The sequence below is a fragment of the Electrophorus electricus genome, chromosome 13 (genome assembly GCF_041902795.1).
Source record: "Electrophorus electricus isolate QZ-2024a chromosome 13, ASM4190279v1, whole genome shotgun sequence".
NCBI classification, from domain to species: domain Eukaryota; kingdom Metazoa; phylum Chordata; class Actinopteri; order Gymnotiformes; family Gymnotidae; genus Electrophorus; species Electrophorus electricus.
The window spans coordinates 4,730,124-4,751,798 of NC_137509.1; the positions used below are offsets into that span (position 1 = coordinate 4,730,124).

The 21,675-nt window shown below is 45.9% G+C and overlaps 1 protein-coding gene across 2 annotated transcripts; it reads left to right on the forward strand.

Annotated features, from left to right (window-relative positions):
- Positions 1-2,928: 2,928 nt before the first annotated feature.
- On the forward strand, positions 2,929-20,630 carry mylk4a (myosin light chain kinase family, member 4a). Of its 2 annotated transcripts, XM_027027234.3 has the most exons (14): positions 2,930-8,373; positions 11,756-11,846; positions 12,610-13,021; positions 13,224-13,468; positions 13,866-13,971; positions 15,641-15,734; positions 16,133-16,242; positions 16,615-16,756; positions 16,901-16,971; positions 17,089-17,217; positions 17,726-17,878; positions 18,055-18,133; positions 18,239-18,293; positions 19,062-20,630. In XM_027027234.3, the coding sequence occupies exons 1-13, from the start codon at positions 7,873-7,875 to the stop codon at positions 18,290-18,292; spliced, it is 2,187 nt and encodes a 728-aa protein (XP_026883035.3). In that variant the 5' UTR covers positions 2,930-7,872; the 3' UTR covers position 18,293; positions 19,062-20,630. The 2 variants fall into 2 exon arrangements, with proteins under 2 accessions (XP_081550598.1, XP_026883035.3); XM_081694472.1 differs by lacking the exons at positions 13,224-13,468; positions 13,866-13,971 and having other exon boundaries at positions 2,929-8,373.
- The last annotated feature ends 1,045 nt before the right edge of the window (positions 20,631-21,675 follow it).

Here is a 21,675-nt window from a genome sequence, read left to right on the forward strand (position 1 = left end):
TCTAAGACAGAATTCAATATTGTAGTAAACTTGGATTAGCTGTGACTCCACTTCTCTGTGATATCATTCTCACTGTGTACAGCCAATCAGATGTTCCAACTTTGTACAGCCAATCAGTTGTTCCTATTGTGTACAGCCAATCAGATATTCCTATTGCATACAGCCAATCAGATGTTCCAACTGTGTTGGACAAATTTCAGCCAGTTGGTGGATGTGATGTATATTTATTGATAACAGAGACAACATGTGTGGCCTCAGTCTTGTTGACTCTACTAGGTTTAAATCAATTTCAAATCAAGTAGAACTCTACTGTCATATGTAAATGGTGAAGGTTTTGGTGCATCATGTAAGACAAAAGAATGCATGTGCATACAGGGAACCAGTTGTATTTCCAGTAGCTCAGATAACAAGTGAACAGAGTGCAGTGGAGAGCTCCAGATGGCTACCAACCCATTTCTCTGTTTGGAAACGCTCACATACCAGGCTTCCTTAAAACACTGACATGGAAATGACTCCCACAGCCAGACCATTCCTTTTAGTGTCTTTTTAACTCCTGTCTAGTCCATCTGCAAGAGCGTTGTGTTTGTAATAAGCCGAGACTTACTTGTTGTCTTGCGCTGGAACTATTAGGCTAATGCCGTTAAGTAATGGAACATTATGATCACTAATTAGCATCTTGTAAACTGAGGCTATGTTTGAGACAAAATTACTGCAGGCAGGCATATTTGCTAAAGGTGCTAAGGAGTAACTATGGTCACAGAGAATCTCCCGGGTGACCAGAGCCCCGTGGAAACTGCATGGACCACCAGGTTCTCAGTGGCTTATTATCCTGTCTGGAGATGCTGGGTTCCACTCCCTGGCAGCCAGCTCCGTTTCCAGAGGTGTGGTTGGTAAAGCACTGGACAGGATGGTGCTGACCTTGAATCTCCATTTGTGTACTGATGGACCTACTCTATTAGTCTTTTTCCATACTATCCAAGTAAAGAAACAATCAACTTGTTTAATTTGCTTCCAACTATGATGACAAAATAGTGCTCCTTCCGATACTAGTACGCATGAACCATGAAAACAACAACACATACGGTGGAAAGAAAAGAACTGGATTATATAAGGTATGTTTATAGATATATCAGTTATATCCTGAGTTTAAAAGAACTGGATTATATAAGGTATGTTTACACATATATCAGTTATATCCTGAGTTTAAAAGAACTGAATTATATAAGGTATGTTTACACATATATCAGTTATAATTTAAAAGAAGGAAAAAGTTCACATTTTTATTTTTAATTAAAAATTTAAGTGAACATGAAGCCGAAATTCCCCCATATAAAACCTGCTCGTTTTTCATAAAATATACAATACAATATTGCATGTCAGATATATCAGATAAGTTTGAAGGTATTTTATTGCATTATTATGAAAATTCCTCATAGTCAAAGCCGTCTCTTTCTGGTTTAAAAAGTCTTACCATGACCAGTCCTGGCCCTGCATATCACGCCCGTAGCCAAAACATTTAGGGCAGGACCTCAACAGCAGTCTTACTCAGTAGACATGCTGGAAGCTTTCAGCTGCCAGGTCTTTTATAACCAGTGGGTGCAGACTCTGGGACTAGGCTGCAGCATTCTGCTTCCCACGGGATGATGGAATACCTGATAGCAAGTTTGGCAATTATTCTTGAGCAGCAATGTGATTTTGGCAGATGGAAAACCAAAAACAGTCGGGAATGAAAAGTCAAAGTTTTTCTGTAAGCCTCTATAAAGGGAGAGACAAATGAAAGGGCGTGTGATGCGTGTGATGCGTTTGTTGCGTGTGATGCGTGTGATGCGTGTGCTGGGTTAAAGGGTGTGTGCTGCCTGTGCTGCGTTAAAGGGCGTGTGATGCGTGTGCTGGGTTAAAGGGCGTGTGATGCGTGTGCTGGGTTAAAGGGCGTGTGATGCGTGTGCTGGGTTAAAGGGTGTGTGCTGCCTGTGCTGCGTTAAAGGGCGTGTGATGCGTGTGCTGGGTTAAAGGGCGTGTGATGCGTGTGCTGGGTTAAAGGGTGTGTGCTGCCTGTGCTGCGTTAAAGGGCGTGTGATGCGTGTGCTGGGTTAAAGGGCGTGTGATGCGTGTGCTGTGTTAAAGGGTGTGTGCTGCCTGTGCTGCGTTAAAGGGTGTGTGCTGCCTGTGCTGCGTTAAAGGGCGTGTGATGCGTGTGCTGGGTTAAAGGGCGTGTGATGCGTGTGCTGGGTTAAAGGGTGTGTGCTGCCTGTGCTGCGTTAAAGGGTGTGTGCTGCCTGTGCTGCGTTAAAGGGCGTGTGATGCGTGTGCTGGGTTAAAGGGCGTGTGATGCGTGTGCTGGGTTAAAGGGTGTGTGCTGCCTGTGCTGCGTTAAAGGGCGTGTGATGCGTGTGCTGGGTTAAAGGGCGTGTGATGCGTGTGCTGCGTTAAAGGGCGTGTGATGCGTGTGCTGCGTTAAAGGGTGTGTGCTGCCTGTGCTGCGTTAAAGGGTGTGTGCTGCCTGTGCTGCGTTAAAGGGCGTGTGATGCGTGTGCTGGGTTAAAGGGCGTGTGATGCGTGTGCTGGGTTAAAGGGCGTGTGATGCGTGTGCTGGGTTAAAGGGCGTGTGATGCGTGTGCTGCGTTAAAGGGCGTGTGATGCGTGTGCTGGGTTAAAGGGCGTGTGATGCGTGTGCTGGGTTAAAGGGCGTGTGATGCGTGTGCTGGGTTAAAGGGCGTGTGATGCGTGTGCTGGGTTAAAAGGCGTGTGCTGCGTGTGCTGGGTTAAAAGGCGTGTGATGCGTGTGCTGGGTTAAAAGGCGTGTGATGCGTGTGCTGGGTTAAAAGGCGTGTGATGCGTGTGCTGGGTTAAAAGGCGTGTGACGCGTCTGCTGGGTTAAAAGGCGTGTGACGCGTGTGCTGGGTTAAAGGGCGTGTGACGTGTGTGCTGGGTTAAAAGGCGTGTGACGCGTGTGCTGGGTTAAAGGGTGTGTGCTGCGTGTGCTGGGTTAAAAGGCGTGTGATGCGTGTGCTGGGTTAAAGGGCGTGTGATGCGTGTACTGGGTTAAAAGGCGTGTGATGTGTGTGCTGGGTTAAAAGGTGTGTGACGCGTGTGCTGGGTTAAAGGGCGTGTGATGCGTTTGCTGGATTAAAGGGCGTGTGACGCGTGTGCTGGGTTAAAAGGCGTGTGATGCGTGTGCTGGGTTAAAAGGCGTGTGACGCGTGTGCTGGGTTAAAGGGCATGTGATGCGTTTGCTGGGTTAAAGGGCGTGTACTGCGTTAAAAGGGTGCGTGCTGTAATATTAATTGCTATTCTCGAGGGATTATTTACATTTTTCATTTAGTTTTCATCCACTATTTTTAAACTACCTTTAACTAAACACTTGGAGTGGTATGTTTGTCTGTCCACCTGCAGCATGTCTGCCAATAGCAGGTTTTATGTCTATAGTAGTCAGGCTGGACCACAGCAAACTCATGAGAGTCACATGGAAAGGTTTCATGACTGAGTATGTGCAGGGACTCTGTTAACTGGCCTCCTATAAGGAGCACAGTGAGGATGGATTACTTAAGAGTTACCCTTAACCGAGATGTGGCAGTTGTCATTTGTGGGTGTTTTAAAGTGAGGAAACGTGAAAGGCATTTCTGTTGAGTGTTTTTTGCAAAGTTAAGGGCTGAAGTATGTTTATAGGACTAAATTAATGTGTTTTTGTTGGTGCTGGGTACACACACAGACAACCTCAGTAGAGTCTCAAGTTCTGACCTCTTGTTTACATTTTTACAATTGAGCTGACACTTTTATCCAAAGCACTTTACAATTATGACTGAGTACAACTTGAGCAAATGAGGGTCAAGGGCCTTGCTCAGGGGCCTTCTAAGTACTAGTCAAGTACCTTAACCACTGACCAAGTAAGAAAACTGCTGTGTGTGCGCGTACTCGTTCACCACGAAATCTGGAAAAAATTCTCAATCTTGCCTTTTTTGAATGCCCCCTTTTTTTTTCTGTTGATTACAAGAGGTCCTGCTTTGTGGAGTGGACAGAGTCCTGAATTACTTTGTTCTTTGTCGGGTGGTCAAACAGCACCCTCTGCTGTTCAGATTTAGACATGGCATGCTAAAATCCATTATGCGATTCTGTAGTATTAAAATTCTTGCTCATATTGTCTTCACATGAACCTTTTCTAAAGTTTTATCCTGGTAATATTGAAAGTTAAATTGCCTCTGAACTTTCCTGTAAATAGAATATAATCAGAAGCACCAGAGAACAACTTTCAAGTATCCTAAACCATCATTTATCTGATACTTTTATCTAGAGTGACTCGCAGTTATGACTGAATGCAAATTGAGGGTTAAGGGTCGTGCTCAGGGGCCTAACAGTGGCAATATGGTGGTGGTGGGGCTTGAACCTGCAACCTTGTGCTTATAAGTCACACACCTTAACCGCTGAGCTACCAGCACTTGGCGCCTGCTGAACTCCATCCACCAGGACATCCTGCCCACACCCCTCATCTGGGTTCTGCATGGCCGCTTCCCTTTCTCTCCTGCAGCGTCCGGGGACGGGATGTTCTTACCACAAGGCCTTGAGCCAGCAGGCTGTCAGTGCCGTAATATCACGTTTGCAAATGGCTGTTACGTCACACCATCTGTGTTTGTGGGTCTTCAGTGTCGAGATGAGCCAGAACGACATCACTACTGATGCAAGATCAAAACTCTGTTTCGAACAGAGTTTGTTTTGGGGGTTTTTTCCTCTGTGATTGGTAAGCTCACACTCTCCTTCATGACCTCCAAACGTTTTATAACTCTTGAGTAGTAACACCCCGACTTTTTCAGACGGTCATGTCAAACCCGCGTGAGACACAGAACGGTCTGTGCTCTCCTGAGAGGTGTTCCATTGTTGTTTTACCAAAACATTGTGCCGTATGCAGACACAAAGCCAGAGATGACGGTGTTGTTAATTCGAGTTATTAAGGGCTCCATGTAATTGCTGGCCTAATAACCTGATATAAAAATGACCAAAGTCTAATTAAAACTCTAATTACATGGAGGTGCCTTGCTTGCGCTGATGTCACCTAAAGGACCTATATGCCTGTGCGGGAATGTTTTCCACTGGACCGCTTTCCTCTGGCCCGGGTACAGAACGCTAGTCTGGACTGCGTCTGTTCTGGCCGCGCTCCTTCTGTTTTGGCCCACGCGTGTACCTTTTTACCAGCTGCAATCTTCCAGAGCCACCAGGAGAACAATCCGTGCCCTGCCAGCAGTCAGGGAGTTCAGCGGCCGTGACCGCTGGCAACTCCTCGGAAGGGGTCGTGACCTGTGGCTTTGGTGCTGTGTTTACAGATGACTCTGGGGTTGTAACGTGGGTTATGTTGCTCTCACATTAATTAATGCCCACACACGGAGTCTCCTGGAGTCAGGCATGTATCAGTGACCTCCCATCCCTAACACCCCCCCTGCCAACTTGGCGTATCGCACCTTTCACCCGCCTGTTCCTGGCACCACCCATCTGACCGGCCGAGCCCCAGCCAGCAAGGAGTAAGATGCTAATATTGGTCCTACTGGTTTCTGTTTCTACATCTGGTTCTCTGGTTTAACTGTAAGCCAGCAGTAGGTCTACCCCCACAGTGAGACAACTCTTATGTAAGGCAAGCTCTGGAGCATGCTGCGTTCACCCCTGGTCTCGTGGTCGTGGGTGGCGCTGGCACCCAGTCTCAGCGCTCTGCTCCTGTTTCGTTCCCTGGCACTGGGAGCTCATGTGTTTTCCTTGGATATGCCATCGGATAACACTAATCATAGACCCGAGGGTCTCTGGCTCTCCGCCCAACACAGGGACATGCCATGCAGATCGTAGTCTGGTATCACACACCCGCGCTGCTTCAGTTGAACACCTCTCGGGTTTTGCTCCATAAGGTCAACGTTACATATACCCAGTTTCCACTTTATTTTTCCTCTCTTTTCTGGACTAATTTGTGTCTGTTGATTCTAATGCCTGTCGGTCAGCTCTTTTTCTGAACCTCTGCTGCTTTTTCTGAACCTCCTCATTTGACGCTGGCTGCTACAGGGTGACCTGCTCACGTCTGCACTCTGCCCGGGGGCGGCCCTGTTGGCCGGGCCCCAGTTTGGTCTCGTCTGTCACATTACTGCCAGTGTCACCTGTTCACAACCACAACGAAGTTGCAGTGGCAGACTGAGCCAGTGGCTATCACAGAACACTGGTGGTTGGTCGCGTTTCCTTGCAAGGTTCAGGCTTCGCTTTGGAAAACGATCAGAAAAGCTGTGCTGAATGAGTCGGTCCGACATGATCTTCTCTGTGGGAAAAGCCGTGTTAGTTCTCAGGGGTGGTGGGAGGCTCTGGGTTCAGTACTCTCCTTGGGTCCTGGAGCAGATGGAGAGGCGATCTATTCTGGGCGGAGGTGAGCTATACTGGGCCGGATTCCTGACCATCACCCTGCTTGTCAATCTCGTTTTTTTTTTTTTTTTACTGTTAGCTTGAAGGGACAGTTTGCTCAAGAACTTGGGGGGGTTGGGTGGATGATGGAGGTGGTGCAGGGGGCATGTTAGCTTGGTTTCATCAAGCAATGAGCTTCAATTCAGTTTTTGGGGCTCCGTTTGCATTTTCTTAAAATTCATCCTCTGTAGAAGCAGTCAGAAAATGAGGAGACGGTTGAATTACTATTTATTCTTTCAGGCTGCATTTCAGTGTTTCGATGAGAAACGCACACGCCTGCGAAAACCGCTGAGTCTTGTAGGGTGCAGCGGACAGATTCACATTTCATTCTCGGAATTAAAGCTGACCCGTAACTGTGTGAACTACGGATGAGTTAGCTTCTTTGCAGTACCCGAGGGGGTGTGTTTTGCAGGAGAGCGGCAGCACATAAATCACACCTTTTACAGCTGTGGGTCCCCCAGCCTCACAACGCGCCTCTCGCCCTTTAATGAGGCGAGACACCACGGCCTTATAGTGAAGTGAGGGAGTCAAGATGCATTCTACTCCAGGGTGGCAATACAAACTGGATCAAAAGACCGAAAATATATTAATGTCTAGTCTTTGGTGTTCTGGCAGCACATGTTGCTCGTGATGTACAGTAAAGATGTGTACTGTTGCTGCCTGGCCGAGTAAATATCTGTTAAAGTTGTTGTGAAATCTCGTGTGTTTGTGTGTAATCTTTTGTTTGTGGAAATAAAGACATTTAAAAGGCAATTTGTGGTATATTCCAGTCCATATGCATTGTTTGGTGCTCATTTTAACTTTGTAAACTTGTTTTTAAAATGACTACATTTATTGAATGATATTAGTGTTTTTTAGAAGAAATTTTAATCTATGTTTTTGGTGCTGTTTTTTAAATTTATTTTTAAATGTTTAAATAGGGATAACCTCAATATTGCAATGTAAAACACAATACTGCTCGAATTGCATAACTATTCCAGTTCATAATATGAGTTACACCGAAAACTATAGAATTTCTTTCCATTTACTTGTGTGTGTATGTATGTGTGTGTGTCAGGAATATGTTCATGTTTAGCATTTGCAGTGTCTCCGATGTCACTCTGTCCTCTCCCCTCCTGCACGCCCCCTGGACATTACAGCACTCCCACCCCTCCCCAGACACATTTATGGAGGTCCACTCTCCTCTCTACGCTGTGCTCAGAGGCAAGTGGGGCCCTAGTGCTGAGTGGAGCTGGAGCAAACTCATCACTGTGGCCCTTTTGGCTTTGTGACACTTCCTTTTGGTGTGTGTGTTTTTTTAAGAGCAGAAGGTTTTGATTTTATCACTGGATTAATTATATTTGTATTACATTTTTTTTAGAAGGACATAAGATATATGTGGATGTTGGCAACAGTAAAACTGTGAAATTTGTGCTAGACCAGCTGCTTATTGGTTTTAGTTTAGTTGCCACCATGACGTCTGTGGAAACTGGCCATGGTATTGGCCTTATTCAAGTTCGAATTGAGTCCTTAAGCAGCAAAATGGACGCCCTCATAAGCATCCAGGAGAAGGTGCTGAGTCGTCTGGACAGCATGTCTGAAGAGCTGGACGGTATCGAAAAGGATGTGGAAACTCTGAAAGTGGATAAGGAGGAAATTCCCTCGCCTCCATCAGGCCGTGTCGGCGGGCTGGCACGGAGCGTCGGTGGCGAGATGAAGGAAGTGCTTCGGGACTTGAACAGCATCATGACAGCGGTGAACGAGCGCTCAGAGAAGCAGGTCCAGAAGCTTGAGGGCATGGAACGCCTGGTCCTGAGCATTCAGCAGGTGGTGGGCTTCATCAGAGAAAGCGTCAAGACCTCCAGGATCACGGAGCTGCTGTTCAGGAGGCCAGCAGTGCGCAAGAACAGAGCGGGACTCAAGGGCAGATGGCCGGCTAGGAGGCAGGCCCAGGGTGATGCTCTGCTCGCCAAGGTGAGTGAGAACTACTGGGTCTGCAGAATGGCTGAGCCTGGTGAAGTTTTGAGCTCGGTCTTCAGTTCTGGGGGTTGAGGAGCCACCAGACCAGCATGCATTTTTGGCCCTGATCCAGTTCCCAACACCTCGAGGTGTGCAGCTCTTCATTACCTGGACTAGTTGTGGTGCAGAACTGATCGGAAATGTGAGCATATAAGGATCTTAATTATCTGAACAGAATGTGGAGAGGTTTAGCTCTTTGGACAGAATATAAGCTCAAAATACTGTTGCCGGTATTAAAAAGGACAACTTTCCTCTTTACACATCCTAACTGTTGTGCTTTCACTATCCCCATCCTAACTCTGTCTTGTGCTCCTGTGTTCCTGTGCCACATTGTGTTCACACTTCATCATTGTCTCCTGATTTTTAATTTGTAGATGAAAAGTTGGTGAAATATTTCCTTATGCATATTTAGTTTAGGAGATATATAATATATAACAATATGTATTACCAGATTTGGTAACATGCAGTAAACAGTCTGTGGCTGCAAGTTGTAAAAGTTGAAAAACTGTCCTGACAGCCCAAGTTTCATTCCTGGGATTGTATCCTAGTCAGCGCTTCTCATGAAAAGGCAGTGATGTGTCCTGGCTTTACCTCTAGTGCCCCGTACTGACGGCAGGGTGTATAACTTCCTGCTGTGCATTCCTTTGGGTCCTCATACACGTCTCCCCGTGTGAATAAGAAGTTGGGCATGAAACGTCACAGGAAGTACCACACACATACCAGTTTTGCTTATGCAAGACCAACTGTGTGGACCTCCCCTCCTTCAGCAATCCTGGTTTGCTTTTTACTGGCTCTTAATAGCCAAAGTGCGCGTTGAATATCCGCGATATTATTGTGATTTAGCTTTTATCAGCAGTCATACTTTTGCCCATATTGGAGAATGATGTATATGACAGCTGCAGTCTGTGGCCATGTCAGGCTCACCGCGTCGCGCGACACGCCCGCCGCATACCACGAGCGGTTTTCCAGCAAAGCCAGCCGTCGCTGGAACTAGCAGTGTCTCCATGATCAGAGGACCCTGCAGCTTGTCCTTCACGAAAAGCCACATGGATAAGCAGATTCAGCAACACCAAAGCACCTCGACATCAGAGGTGTTCGAAGTCGGCACAACCCAAATACTTTTCCTAAACGCTTAGTACTGAACAATTCCCGCTGTGTGAATGCCATGGAAGCATGCATCGGTCTCCTTCCACCTTGTGTGACACTATCTTATCATGCTCTCGGGCTCCATAGCCTAATCCCAGGAAAGGGTGCAACAAGAAATGAAACTTATGGAGAAACTAAAACCTCAAGTAGGTTTAAACCTCATAGCGTCGTCCTGGGATGTACCAGTCTGTATATCGGGATTGGGTGTCATTGTGCACTATTGCAGTTCTCGTTTAAACCATGTTTAACGCTAAAGTACATTCCTGTGTTCACTCTGATGCCTCATGCACGGGCCTCTGTAACTGAGAGGGCATCTCAAAACATGCTTATTTTTCCAGTTCAGATTGTTTCCATAAAAACAGATTATATTCCAGATGAACTCTGATATACAGAATTCGTAAGTGGAGCATGAACCATTTTGGAGGGCCATGTAAGCAGCAGTATGAATGGATTCCTAATGCCCTACTAACATGACTGTGGTGAGCATGATCCAAGTGATGGGGAATGTGTGCAGTGGCTGCCGCTTGCGTCAGAGGCGCTCGCTAAGATCTCTCACCTCCCCGGGGCACGCCAGCTCCACTCCTCTCCTCATACTCCCCTCCCTTTCATCTGTCCACTCTGCCTTCAAAACAACACTTGTTGGTAAGGAAACCTCACGCCTCAGACACTCCAAAAGAATAATAGAACAAGAGGGCTGACCTGGGATCAGCTTCCACCTGTCCACAGGTCCATAACTAAGGAATTTGGAAAGGCAAACTCTTGAATTACGAGTCTCGGTCCAGGAAATCAAATCAATGTGACCCCTAGGTGAGAATGATGAGACTCATGTCCTGCTGATGGTGACCTGAGACGCATCCCAGACATCTATCCGAGATGCTTAACGAATGCCACTCCTAATCAAGCAAATGTGCAGTTATGACCACACCTTTTGTGGTCTTCTTATGATTCCTGAGTCTCAGAATCTGACTGTTGACCTTGGATTGGATTTCACTCGCGCTACGGTGATCTCTTTGAGGACAGACCCAGATCTCGCAGTCATTGGCCGATGGCTGCTTGCCTGGTTGTCCCCTAGAGGGCCTGTGTCAGTTCATTTCTGCAGTTGCACATTTTAGAAGAACTAAAAACAGCTGAGATGCCAGCTATTGTTTAGATCAGGGTTGGTATGGTGTTCTGGAGCTAATGTTGGCACGGCATGAGCTGTGTTATCCCGATACTCATTCATGTTAAAAGGGCAACCTGTTCCAGCATTACAGTCATTTGTTCCAACATTGCAAGAGGAAATTCTTTTTTATGGCCACTCGCATAAGGCACATTCTTCCCGTTGTAGGCTCTGATCATTGTAATCATTCTGTTTTTGTTCACTTGCTTCATTATTTAATCCAACCTGCCATCACCCATTTCAATCACTGCACACTCACGCGTCGTCTGTTCAACACCGTCTCTGGCGTGAGACTCAGATCATGCTAACTGTTCCTTTATCTGAGTCATGCCGTCCATGCTCTGTCTGCAGCGGAAAGACACTTCTCCTAAATCCGTTAAAGGCACGTCGTGAGCCCAAAACATTTCCCTTGCCGTCCCTTTCCCTTTGCATGTGCCAGATAACATTATGAAAGTTACATGTTAAACAAGTCCACACTGGCCCAGTTAATATTACACTATGGTAAGTAGTTCAAGGCCCAATACATTTCATTCATTGGTAGTCGCGTTATCATTATGCAAATTCCACTAAGGTAACTGGTTCACAGGCTCACTAGATTTTATTAATTGGTAGCCACATTACCATATCGATCTGCTAATGAGATATTTAGTATGGACCAGTGTCATTTGTGCAGTGGTAGTTACATTACCACGGTTCAAATTACAGTGGTCCATGCTAAATATCATTAACTGGTAGATATTTTATTATTTTAGTAAAGAATTCCTTGAATAAGTTAGATTTGCAGTAGTTGTTGTATCTGTAGGTTCCATGCAACCATTTCTTCAATTAGCTAAATGCTATCTTAGTTGATACAGATAAAAATAAAATAGTTTTTAGAAAACAATTTTCAGTTGTGAGCAGTAGCTTTACCAGTTTGCACTGGTTCAATAAGCACGGAATCGGTGAAAAATGTGCGGTGGAATCTGCGTTTGCCTAACTTGTTTGTCTTTGCTCTTCTGCTTCCCTTCGTCCTTGTATGATCGCACGCCGAAGCCGAAGGATCAGAAAGGTAAAGTTGGGAAGGAGAAGTCTCGCTTCAAAGGCCTGAAGGTGCCAAAGAAAAATAAGCCGTCGGATGCCACAGGTAGGGACGCAGCTAACATGCGCAGGTGTAAAGGACTCGTGGTTCTCCATGCTTTGATATTTTTTTAACATGAAACCCAGCAGATCTTTAACCAGCAGAAATGAGCCTCAGGTTAGAACTTTATGTATGAGTCACAGGTTGATCAGTGGAAGGTGGAAGATGACTTTTCACGATCCAGCAGTGGTTTACTGTTCCTCTGTAGATACAGGGTGAAGGTCTCTGTGTTGTGAGAGAGGTTTACTGTTCCTCTGTAGACACAGGGTGAAGGTCTCTGTGTTGTGAGAGAGGTTTACTGTTCCTCTGTAGACACAGGGTGAAGGTCTCTGTGTTGTGAGAGAGGTTTACTGTTCCTCTGTAGACACAGGGTGAAGGTCTCTGTGTTGTGAGAGAGGTTTACTGTTCCTCTGTAGATACAGGGTGAAGGTCTCTGTGTTGTGAGAGAGGTTTACTGTTCCTCTGTAGATACAGGGTGAAGGTCTCTGTGTTGTGAGAGAGGTTTATTGTTCCTCTGTAGATACAGGGTGAAGGTCTCTGTGTTGTGAGAGAGGTTTATTGTTCCTCTGTAGATACAGGGTAAAGGTCTCTGTGTCGTGAGAGAGGTTTACTGTTCCTCTGTAGATACACAGTGAAGGTGCAATTAAAACAAGGTGCCATCAAAAGCCGTCGCTGAAGCCAAGGGCGTACGGTCATGTGCAGAACAGGATAAAATAGTTTCAGGGTAGAATGAGTTCATGTTGTTTTTGTGTGGACTTCCTCCACATAGACGCTGCTTCTCTGAGGAAACAGGCCCTGCTGCTGGAGGAGGTCCAGAAGCTGAACCGAGAGAATGACGAGCGCTCCACGGCACCTCCCGCACCGGAGACTGAGACGCCTCTCAGCGAGGACCTTCTGAACTTCATCCTGGAGGAAGCCAAGGCCCCTGTGGCTGAGCCAGAGGAGTTCTTGGAGGAGGAGGAGGAGGAGGAGAACGTCGAGAAGGAGCCGGAACATGTCGAGGAGCCGAAAAAGGAGGAGAAAGTGGAGGGCGTGACAGTGGAGGACACCCAGGAGAGACCTGAGGAGACGGATGTGGAGAGAGGAAAGGAGATGGCACAGAGGCCCGGGGAAGGAGGGAAGGAAGAGGTTTCTGCTGCTGTTACTGGTGTTGAAGCTGAGGACCCAGTCACGCTACAGAGGTATGCACCTTCCTTCTTAAAAGCACCCTGGATCATTGATGCACATTTTAAATATGCTCCAGATGAATGAAGGCTAGTGGGGCAAAGTTAAGTCCAGTTTACTGAAAAGTTAAGTTCGTGTTTACCGACCAGGCCCATGCACTGTTAGCGCTAGCATTACTGGATAGAAGTATTCCTGTTCTTCTGGTGTAAAACCTTTCAGCCGCGAACCGGAGCAAGCAGACGAGATGACCGCTTGCAGCAAGTACCGTGAGATGGAGGGGGAGGAGCACAAGAACCGCAGGGCGAAGGATGGGGGTGACAAAGCCCCAGACCGCTGTGACAGGCCGCGGGACCTTCGCGGGGTTTTCAAAGCGGACGGAGTGGAAATCAATTTGGACTTCAGCAACAAGAAGAAGCAGGAGGAGGAGAGAGCTAAGGAAAATGAGCTGGAGCAGTTCTTCATCGGTGAGGACCACAGAGGTTCACGTTGTGTCTTAGAGGACCATGCAGCTAGACGTGCAAGAGTCAAATGGACTCCATCAAGAACGCCGGAACAATGTGGGCAGAGGATCTCCGGGCAGAAGCGAGGCAGAATGGGTAGCTGAGTACCCAGAGTATTAGCAAGCTGACAGTCCACCTTCCTCATGCGCTCTGGTCACATCCACAGTGCAGCAGGTGGTTTAGGTGCCTAATCAAATTCATGGGGCTGCATTGTACAATTCATTTTTTGGTAACTGTGATATCACTGAGGAATATGTATTTAAATGATTCATATTGTAAAGTTCCATAAACATGATGTTATCGCAGTACTGCTGCCAGAGTAGTGACATTCGTTCTGAAAGCCTTTTCTCCTGTCTGGCAGACTGCACTCCTCCTCCTCCTGCACCCTTCAGCCACCGTGTGGTTTCAGCCAAACCCAACCAGATCAGCAACTTCTACACCATCAACCGCCAGGAGGTCCTTGGAGGGTGCGTTCACGGAATTATTGCTTGTTTGCTCATATTTTCCCTTTGAGGAGCAAAGTGGATGAAAAACAGAGACCAGAGTGTGAGAGCAATGGAGAGTGTGAGCGATAGCACGATGACACGCAGGTGGGCGGGCCCTCCTGGACAGTGTGAGAGAAATGACACGCAGGTGGGCGGGCCCTCCTGGAGAGTGTGAGCGATAGCACGATGACACGCAGGTGGGCGGGCCCTCCTGGACAGTGTGAGAGAAATGACACGCAGGTGGGCGGGCCCTCCTGGAGAGTGTGAGAGAAATGACACGCAGGTGGGCGGGCCCTCCTGGAGAGTGTGAGAGAAATGACACGCAGGTGGGCGGGCCGTCCTGGAGAGTGTGAGAGAAATGACACGCAGGTGGGCGGGCCCTCCTGGAGAGTGTGAGAGAAATGACACGCAGGTGGGCGGGCCCTCCTGGAGAGTGTGAGAGAAATGACACGCAGGTGGGCGGGCCCTCCTGGAGAGTGTGAGCGATAGCACGATGACACGCAGGTGGGCGGGCCCTCCTGGAGAGTGTGAGAGAAATGACACGCAGGTGGGCGGGCCCTCCTGGACAGTGTGAGAGAAATGACACGCAGGTGGGCGGGCCCTCCTGGAGAGTGTGAGAGAAATGACACGCAGGTGGGCGGGCCCTCCTGGACAGTGTGAGAGAAATGACACGCAGGTGGGCGGGCCCTCCTGGACAGTGTGAGAGAAATGACACGCAGGTGGGCGGGCCCTCCTGGACAGTGTGAGAGAAATGACACGCAGGTGGGCGGGCCCTCCTGGACAGTGTGAGAGAAATGACACGCAGGTGGGCGGGCCCTCCTGGAGAGTGTGAGAGAAATGACACGCAGGTGGGCGGGCCCTCCTGGACAGTGTGAGAGAAATGACACGCAGGTGGGCGGGCCCTCCTGGACAGTGTGAGAGAAATGACACGCAGGTGGGCGGGCCCTCCTGGAGAGTGTGAGAGAAATGACACGCAGGTGGGCGGGCCCTCCTGGAGAGTGTGAGAGAAATGACACGCAGGTGGGCGGGCCCTCCTGGAGAGTGTGAGAGAAATGACACGCAGGTGGGCGGGCCCTCCTGGAGAGTGTGAGAGAAATGACACGCAGGTGGGCGGGCCCTCCTGGAGAGTGTGAGAGAAATGACACGCAGGTGGGCGGGCCCTCCTGGAGAGTGTGAGAGATAGCACGATGACACGGGTGGATCTTTTTAGAAAGTGGTTGCAAAAGCTTCTCTGCCTACCCTGCTCCATAGCTCCAGAGTCAGGGGCAGTTATTTTTACCCCGGGGCTTTCTGGGTATGTGAAACCATACCCATTTGGCAGCTGGAAGTTAATCACTAAGTGTTAGTTCAAAGAGAAGTGCATACTTGTTCTTAATGGAATAGTTTGGAAAAATACCTCTCCAACACCACAGTTCTCTCACGACTCACTTTTATTGCACTGGATTGATTTCAGTTGAGTTTTGCTAGGACCGTCCAATATAGTTACAAATATGAAAATGTAAAAAAAACTAAAATGATTGTTGGGCTCTTTTATTAACATTTGTGCATCTCAAGCCTTAAAGGTTTTACTCTTAAAAGGTTCTCTTGTAACGTTATTTTATACACAGTCTGGTTTTTTTTCTTTTTCTTTTTTTGCTTTGTTGGCTTGCAGTGGTCGGTTTGGTCAGGTGCACAAGTGTGTGGAAAATTCATCTGGGCTGACGCTGGCGGCTAAGATCATTAAAGCACGCACTCAGAAGGAAAAGGTACAGAGAACCGCACAATCAGCCGGGCGCGCGAGCTCTAAAGCTACGGCTCATGCACTTGAGGAAGTAATCAGACTTAATGAAAGTTGCAGCTAATGGCACAACTGTCCAAACATACGGACTACGGCGCCCACACTTGGGATTTAATCAGGCTTAAAAGGAGTTTTCAAAAAACCTCCATAGCAAACCTAAATGAAAGGTCAGTTTGAGGCGAGACGTGATTTAGAACTTATTTCATATGACCTGCAAAAACTTTTCTTTGGACACAAACTAATATTCAGTTGAGCTACATGGAGTCAGTGATGCATGTATCAATAAAAAGCTTAATATTTTTGTTTTCTTTGAGGGTTAAGTGTTGATAAATAATGAAGTAATGTGTGTGACTTGAACTTTTTCAGGATGTGGTGAAGAATGAGATTCAGGTTATGAACCAACTAGACCATGCCAACCTGATCCAGCTTTACGCCGCTTACGAGTCCAGGGCCGACATCATCCTCGTCCTTGAGTAGTACGTTCTGTGGCCTTACGCTCATGCTCAGTAAAGCTATATTTGGGAGCGAGAACAGGCTAAAAAAGAGCCCGGCTGTCTCCTGTTTCGTTGAATGACCCTTTCTGGAATCTTAGGCTGTATAAAAAAACAACCATAGTTGGAACAATGGTAAGACTCGGTGCTGACATCTAGTGGCCACTGTACCAAACAGCCCCTTCAACGCATTCCATGTAAATTAATTCAAAGTGTAAAGCATCGGTATAATAGTATAAAGGTAACAACAACAATAATAACAACAATAATAAACAATGCATGTTGATGGACCTTGTTAAAAGAAGAAGTGGAGAAGTGATTGTGTGTTCTTCCTCCTGATTGGTTGGCTGGTGGCAGTGTGGATGGTGGGGAGCTTTTTGACAGAATCATAGATGAGAACTATAAGCTGACAGAACTGGACACAGTGATGTTCATCAGACAGATCTGTGAGGGTCTGCGTCACATGCACAAAATGTACATCCTACACCTGGACCTGAAGGTGAGAGGCCACCCTGCCACGCACGCACGCGAAGCAGTAATACATGATGTGGATTCATATGACTCAAGAGTGCTCACCAATATTTAGTGTTCAGTGTTTGTGGTACAAATCTTTATATAGTGTTTTTCCTTTCTCTGTTCGCAGCCAGAGAATATCCTGTGTGTTAGCAGACTCACAAATAAAATCAAAATTATTGACTTCGGCCTTGCGAGAAAGTACGTTCTGTGTGATTTCATAATTACTTTGATATCTAAACAGTTTCAGTGTGATCAAAGACAGGTGACACAGACATCACGCTCATGTCTAGCGTTCGGTTGCTTCCTGTCTGACAGATACAAACCCCGGGAGAAGTTGCGGGTAAATTTTGGCACGCCAGAATTTCTTGCTCCAGAGGTGGTGACCTACGAGTTTGTGTCATTCAACACGGACATGTGGAGCTTGGGAGTGATCGCTTACATGCTGTGAGAATCAGACCTCGTCCCCGTCACTCTGCACACCTCACAGAATCGGCCAGCGTCCCGTACACATCCCACAGAATCCTGCACACACCCCGCACACTTGAACGTCACCTCGCACACATTCTGCAGTTACTGCAAAAAGCCCTGTTTCACACTTTCCTTCTTTGCCCTTTGCTGACATGTAGAGGTGTCACAGCATGATAAGACTTATAATTAGTGCATGACATGAGAAAGAACATTCTCCTCCTCTTCTGCTGGTTCGGAGATTTCTCATAGTAGCTTTCAAAAATAAACCTGATTTAAAGCTAAATTAAGTTGTACAGTGTCAACAACATATTCCATAATTAATATTTCTATTATAAAAGTACCGGGAAATTAACAATGACATGTAGTTCCATGTTCATGTTCAAAAACATATTAAAGTCCTCACGCCTACGGCAACTCACAGAGACCAAACTTAGAGCTGAAATGTCATGGAGGTGGCCGTTCTGCTGCTGCGTGTGTGTAACAGCCTAAGTGGCCTGTCTCCATTCCTCGGGGATGACGACAACGAGACGCTGAACAACATCCTGGCCTGCCAGTGGAGCTTTGAGGAGAGCGAGTTCCTGGGCATTTCCGAGGAGGCTCGAGACTTCATCTCCAAACTGCTCATAGTAAACAAAAGGTATTGGCCTGTTTCTTCCTTCATGTATCCATTTATCCATCCATTAATATATCTGGAAATCTATTCTTTCTTAAGATGATTAATGTTTTGGTGCTTGTGTGTGTGTGTGTGTGTGTGTGTGTGTGTGTGTGTGTGTGTGTGTGTGTGTGTGTGTGCACATGTGTGCTCATGCTTAGCTGGAGGATAGGTGCCAGTGAAGCGCTGAAGCACCCCTGGCTCTCAGACCCTGTCCTGCACCAGCGACTGCGTGAACAGGTGCGGTCTGATCGCATCCTCCCAGCTCCTAGTAGAAAAGACCAGACCAGCGCCCTTGGCCTGGGCTCTCGCCAAGATTAAATTACTCTTTTGTTTGTTTTGCAGAGAAACATGTGCAGATCACGTAGAAATTCATGCGTGCCTCCCCCAGAGATCTGATGTAAGTCTGTAACCTACTGAGTGGCAACCTGTCCCTGACCTGTGCGAAATCTAGTGTATTCTAGACCTGCGCTAAATCTAGTGTGTTCTAGACCTGCGCTAAATCTAGTGTGTTCTAGACCTGGGCTAAATCTAGTGTATTCTAGACCTGCGCTAAATCTAGTGTATTCTAGACCTGCGCTAAATCTAGTGTGTTCTAGACCTGCGCTAAATCTAGTGTATTCTAGACCTGCGCTAAATCTAGTGTATTCTAGACCTGCGCTAAATCTAGTGTGTTCTAGACCTGCGCTAAATCTAGTGTATTCTAGACCTGCGCTAAATCTAGTGTATTCTAGACCTGCGCTAAATCTAGTGTGTTCTAGACCTGCGCTAAATCTAGTGTGTTCTAGACCTGCGCTAAATCTAGTGTGTTCTAGACCTGCGCTAAATCTAGTGTGTTCTAGACCTGCGCTAAATCTAGTGTGTTCTAGACCTGCGCTAAATCTAGTGTGTTCTAGACCTGCGCTAAATCTAGTGTGTTCTAGACCTGCGCTAAATCTAGTGTGTTCTAGACCTGCGCTAAATCTAGTGTGTTCTAGACCTGCGCTAAATCTAGTGTGTTCTAGACCTGCGCTAAATCTAGTGTATTCTATACCTGCGCTAAATCTAGTGTATTCTAGACCTGCGCTAAATCTAGTGTGTTCTAGACCTGTGCTAAATCTACCAGTATTCCCACCAACCTTAAGCAGCACAACCACTGGCTGACAAATTTCTTTCTTCTTCCGTGTAGAAGCCTTTAGAAACACCCTGGCTTTCATGCTGTCAACGGGAGCCATATGGACCAAGTCTGCTGCCCCTGCAGTCGATGGACTTTACTTGCATACGTGTGTCTAGCTGCTAGCCTGTGCTGTTGGGACACCTTGTTACACATATCTTGCTCTTCTGGTCATTGCAGTTACATTTTGTTTTCCGTTTGCCTAAAATCCTCTCTTGGTCGCATGGGTGATGTTCAAAAGGTGCTCCAAAAAAAAGAGAGAGATTTGTTAATGTTATTAACCCTGCGTTAAACCCTTTTTGAAAACTAAACGGGAATTAATAAGTGGAGTTTTCACGAGGAGCAGGGGAATCGGTGCAATATTCCTATTCCTTGGCCATTTCCCAGAAGTTTCTGGAGAGATTATTTTACAAAGATACTGAATGCAAGAACGTTCCCCAAATGAGCGACTCAACCCAGACGGCCTCGTTCAAACAGAGGCATGTGGATTTTCTCCGTGCAGCGTTCCATATTAGCGGAATGTGATGTAATGACCCTGTATGAATATGCAGTGTTGCTGAACATACCGCAGGAAATATATGCATGCAAAACAGGAAGAGAAACTCCGACTGAAAAGACCAGAGGGGATTCTGATGTGTAACACTCGTCCACTGTCAAGCTGGTGGAGAAAAGGCCGGAGACGTTTGGACTGTTTGTGTTGACGGGTCCCAATCGATCTGTTCATGATACTGGGTTATGATGTTATTATAAGATGTATGTATTATTGCCAGATCGGATGCAAGAGCTCTTTGTAAAAAGTAAAAATGGAATGCTGAAACTAGTAGATTAGAATGAGAAGATTTTAATATATCCTTTACTCACATGCTATACATAATCGCAAACCTTTTTTCATAGGCTGTTGTAGTTTAACACAACTTCCATGCCTAAAATCTATATGTACATAATGTGGATGCAATGTGAAGATATTTGAGAATTGCAGTGATAAATGAATATAGTTTGGTCTCCTCTAATTGTGCAAATTTTCAAGATACCCTTCTCCTCTGTGTCGGTTCCTCAACTGCTAGACTTGCAAGAGCTGACTTTGCTGTGACATCCTACGTCAGCCTCTCTCGTGATGTATTCAAGCTGCTAGAGGTGCAATCATAGCATGACACCAGAGCCTTTTCTTACATTTAGGAACCGTGTCAACACTATTGCACAGTATTTGCATTGCCGTGGTTTTCCGGCTGATAACTAGGGTTGTTTTGGCATGCTTTCTGACGCGCTTCTGTATAGCTCACAGACATGACACAAAAACATGGGAAAAAAAGTACAAGCACAAAACAAACCAAGCAGGCAAACAAACAAAATGTTGGTTTTTAATTTTTTTTTCTGTGATTGTTGAGGATTTACGTGGATGCGTTCTCCTGTCACACTATCTGTGCACTTTATGATTTTATTTATTTTTAGAGATGAATTAGCAGATTTTAAAAAGACAGTAGTCTCGAGTGCTTGTTTTGTATGCCAGAAACTTTCCATGTTGTAAATGGGTGAATGACTGATGAAACACAACCATTTTTACAGTACAATAAAGTAATTATCATACTTTGCTTTATTATGTCATTAGAAGGAATGTAAATTATTATAATAGACCTATTAAACCTATTATAAGAAACCTATTATAATAATGTATTATAATGAATATAATGCATAATATAATGTAATAATGTATTCTAATTTATAATATATTTATAACACAACTTCACAAAAAAGCTGCAGAAACAATTTATTTACTTATAAATTAATTAATTACATAATCATTCATAATTGAAGAAGCTTCATAAACTTTGTAGCCTCATTACAGAATTAGCATTTATGAAAAATTGACATTGCGTTTATGAAAAATGGGTAAATAAAGTGATATAATAAATAAATAAAGTTAGCAAGTCCCTGTAGCTGACAGAGTGAAGAGATCAAATAAGCAGTGATCCTCACCTCGCCAGCGGACAGTAGCACCCTTCGCTCGGTTAACGTCTAGTGTCACTGGTTCCTAACGTCCAACAGGGCCTGTAAAGCGTCTGAGCAACAACAAACTCTCACAGCCCACACACGATTGAACAGATCACTCATTACAGTTGAGACCATCAAGGAAATATCACTCCATTGAAAAACAAACAAAAACGACAAAAAACAGCATCCCCATATGGATATAAGGTCCTCTGGATCCAACTTCACGAATCCACATTTGAACTGCATCCACTGGAACAACAGTTGGGATTTTTCAGGTTTTGTGTTTGGATTGAACTCATAACGATCAATATAACCTGCAATGTTGTTTTAATGTAATTCAGTATAGAATGCACAGAAAAAAAATCTGTATTAGTGTAACTTTATTATAAAAAATAAAAGGTTTAAGGGTCTCAGTAAAGCAGACAGCGTGGACTAAAGCAGAAGGGAGGATTTGATTTTCCATGTCTTAATCCTGAAACACAGATTACAATATCTCTTCATAAGCCTGGGTTATGTGTTCTAGTAACATGCCTGGAATACACGCGTGTACACAGCGTGTGTGCCTTGGAAAGTGTGTGCAGGTTGTTGACATTGTATACGTTCCTAGCAGCAGTGAAGGGGTGTATATAATCATATATAT

Bases quoted from the DNA above. Each gene is read 5' to 3' on its own strand.
- mylk4a (XM_027027234.3), top strand. From the start codon at position 7,873: ATGACGTCTGTGGAAACTGGCCATGGTATTGGCCTTATTCAAGTTCGA. The intron at 16,243-16,614 runs GTACGTTCTGTG...GGCTGGTGGCAG, and splicing joins ATCATCCTCGTCCTTGAGTA to TGTGGATGGTGGGGAGCTTT. The intron at 17,218-17,725 runs GTGAGAATCAGA...TGTGTGTAACAG, and splicing joins GGAGTGATCGCTTACATGCT to CCTAAGTGGCCTGTCTCCAT.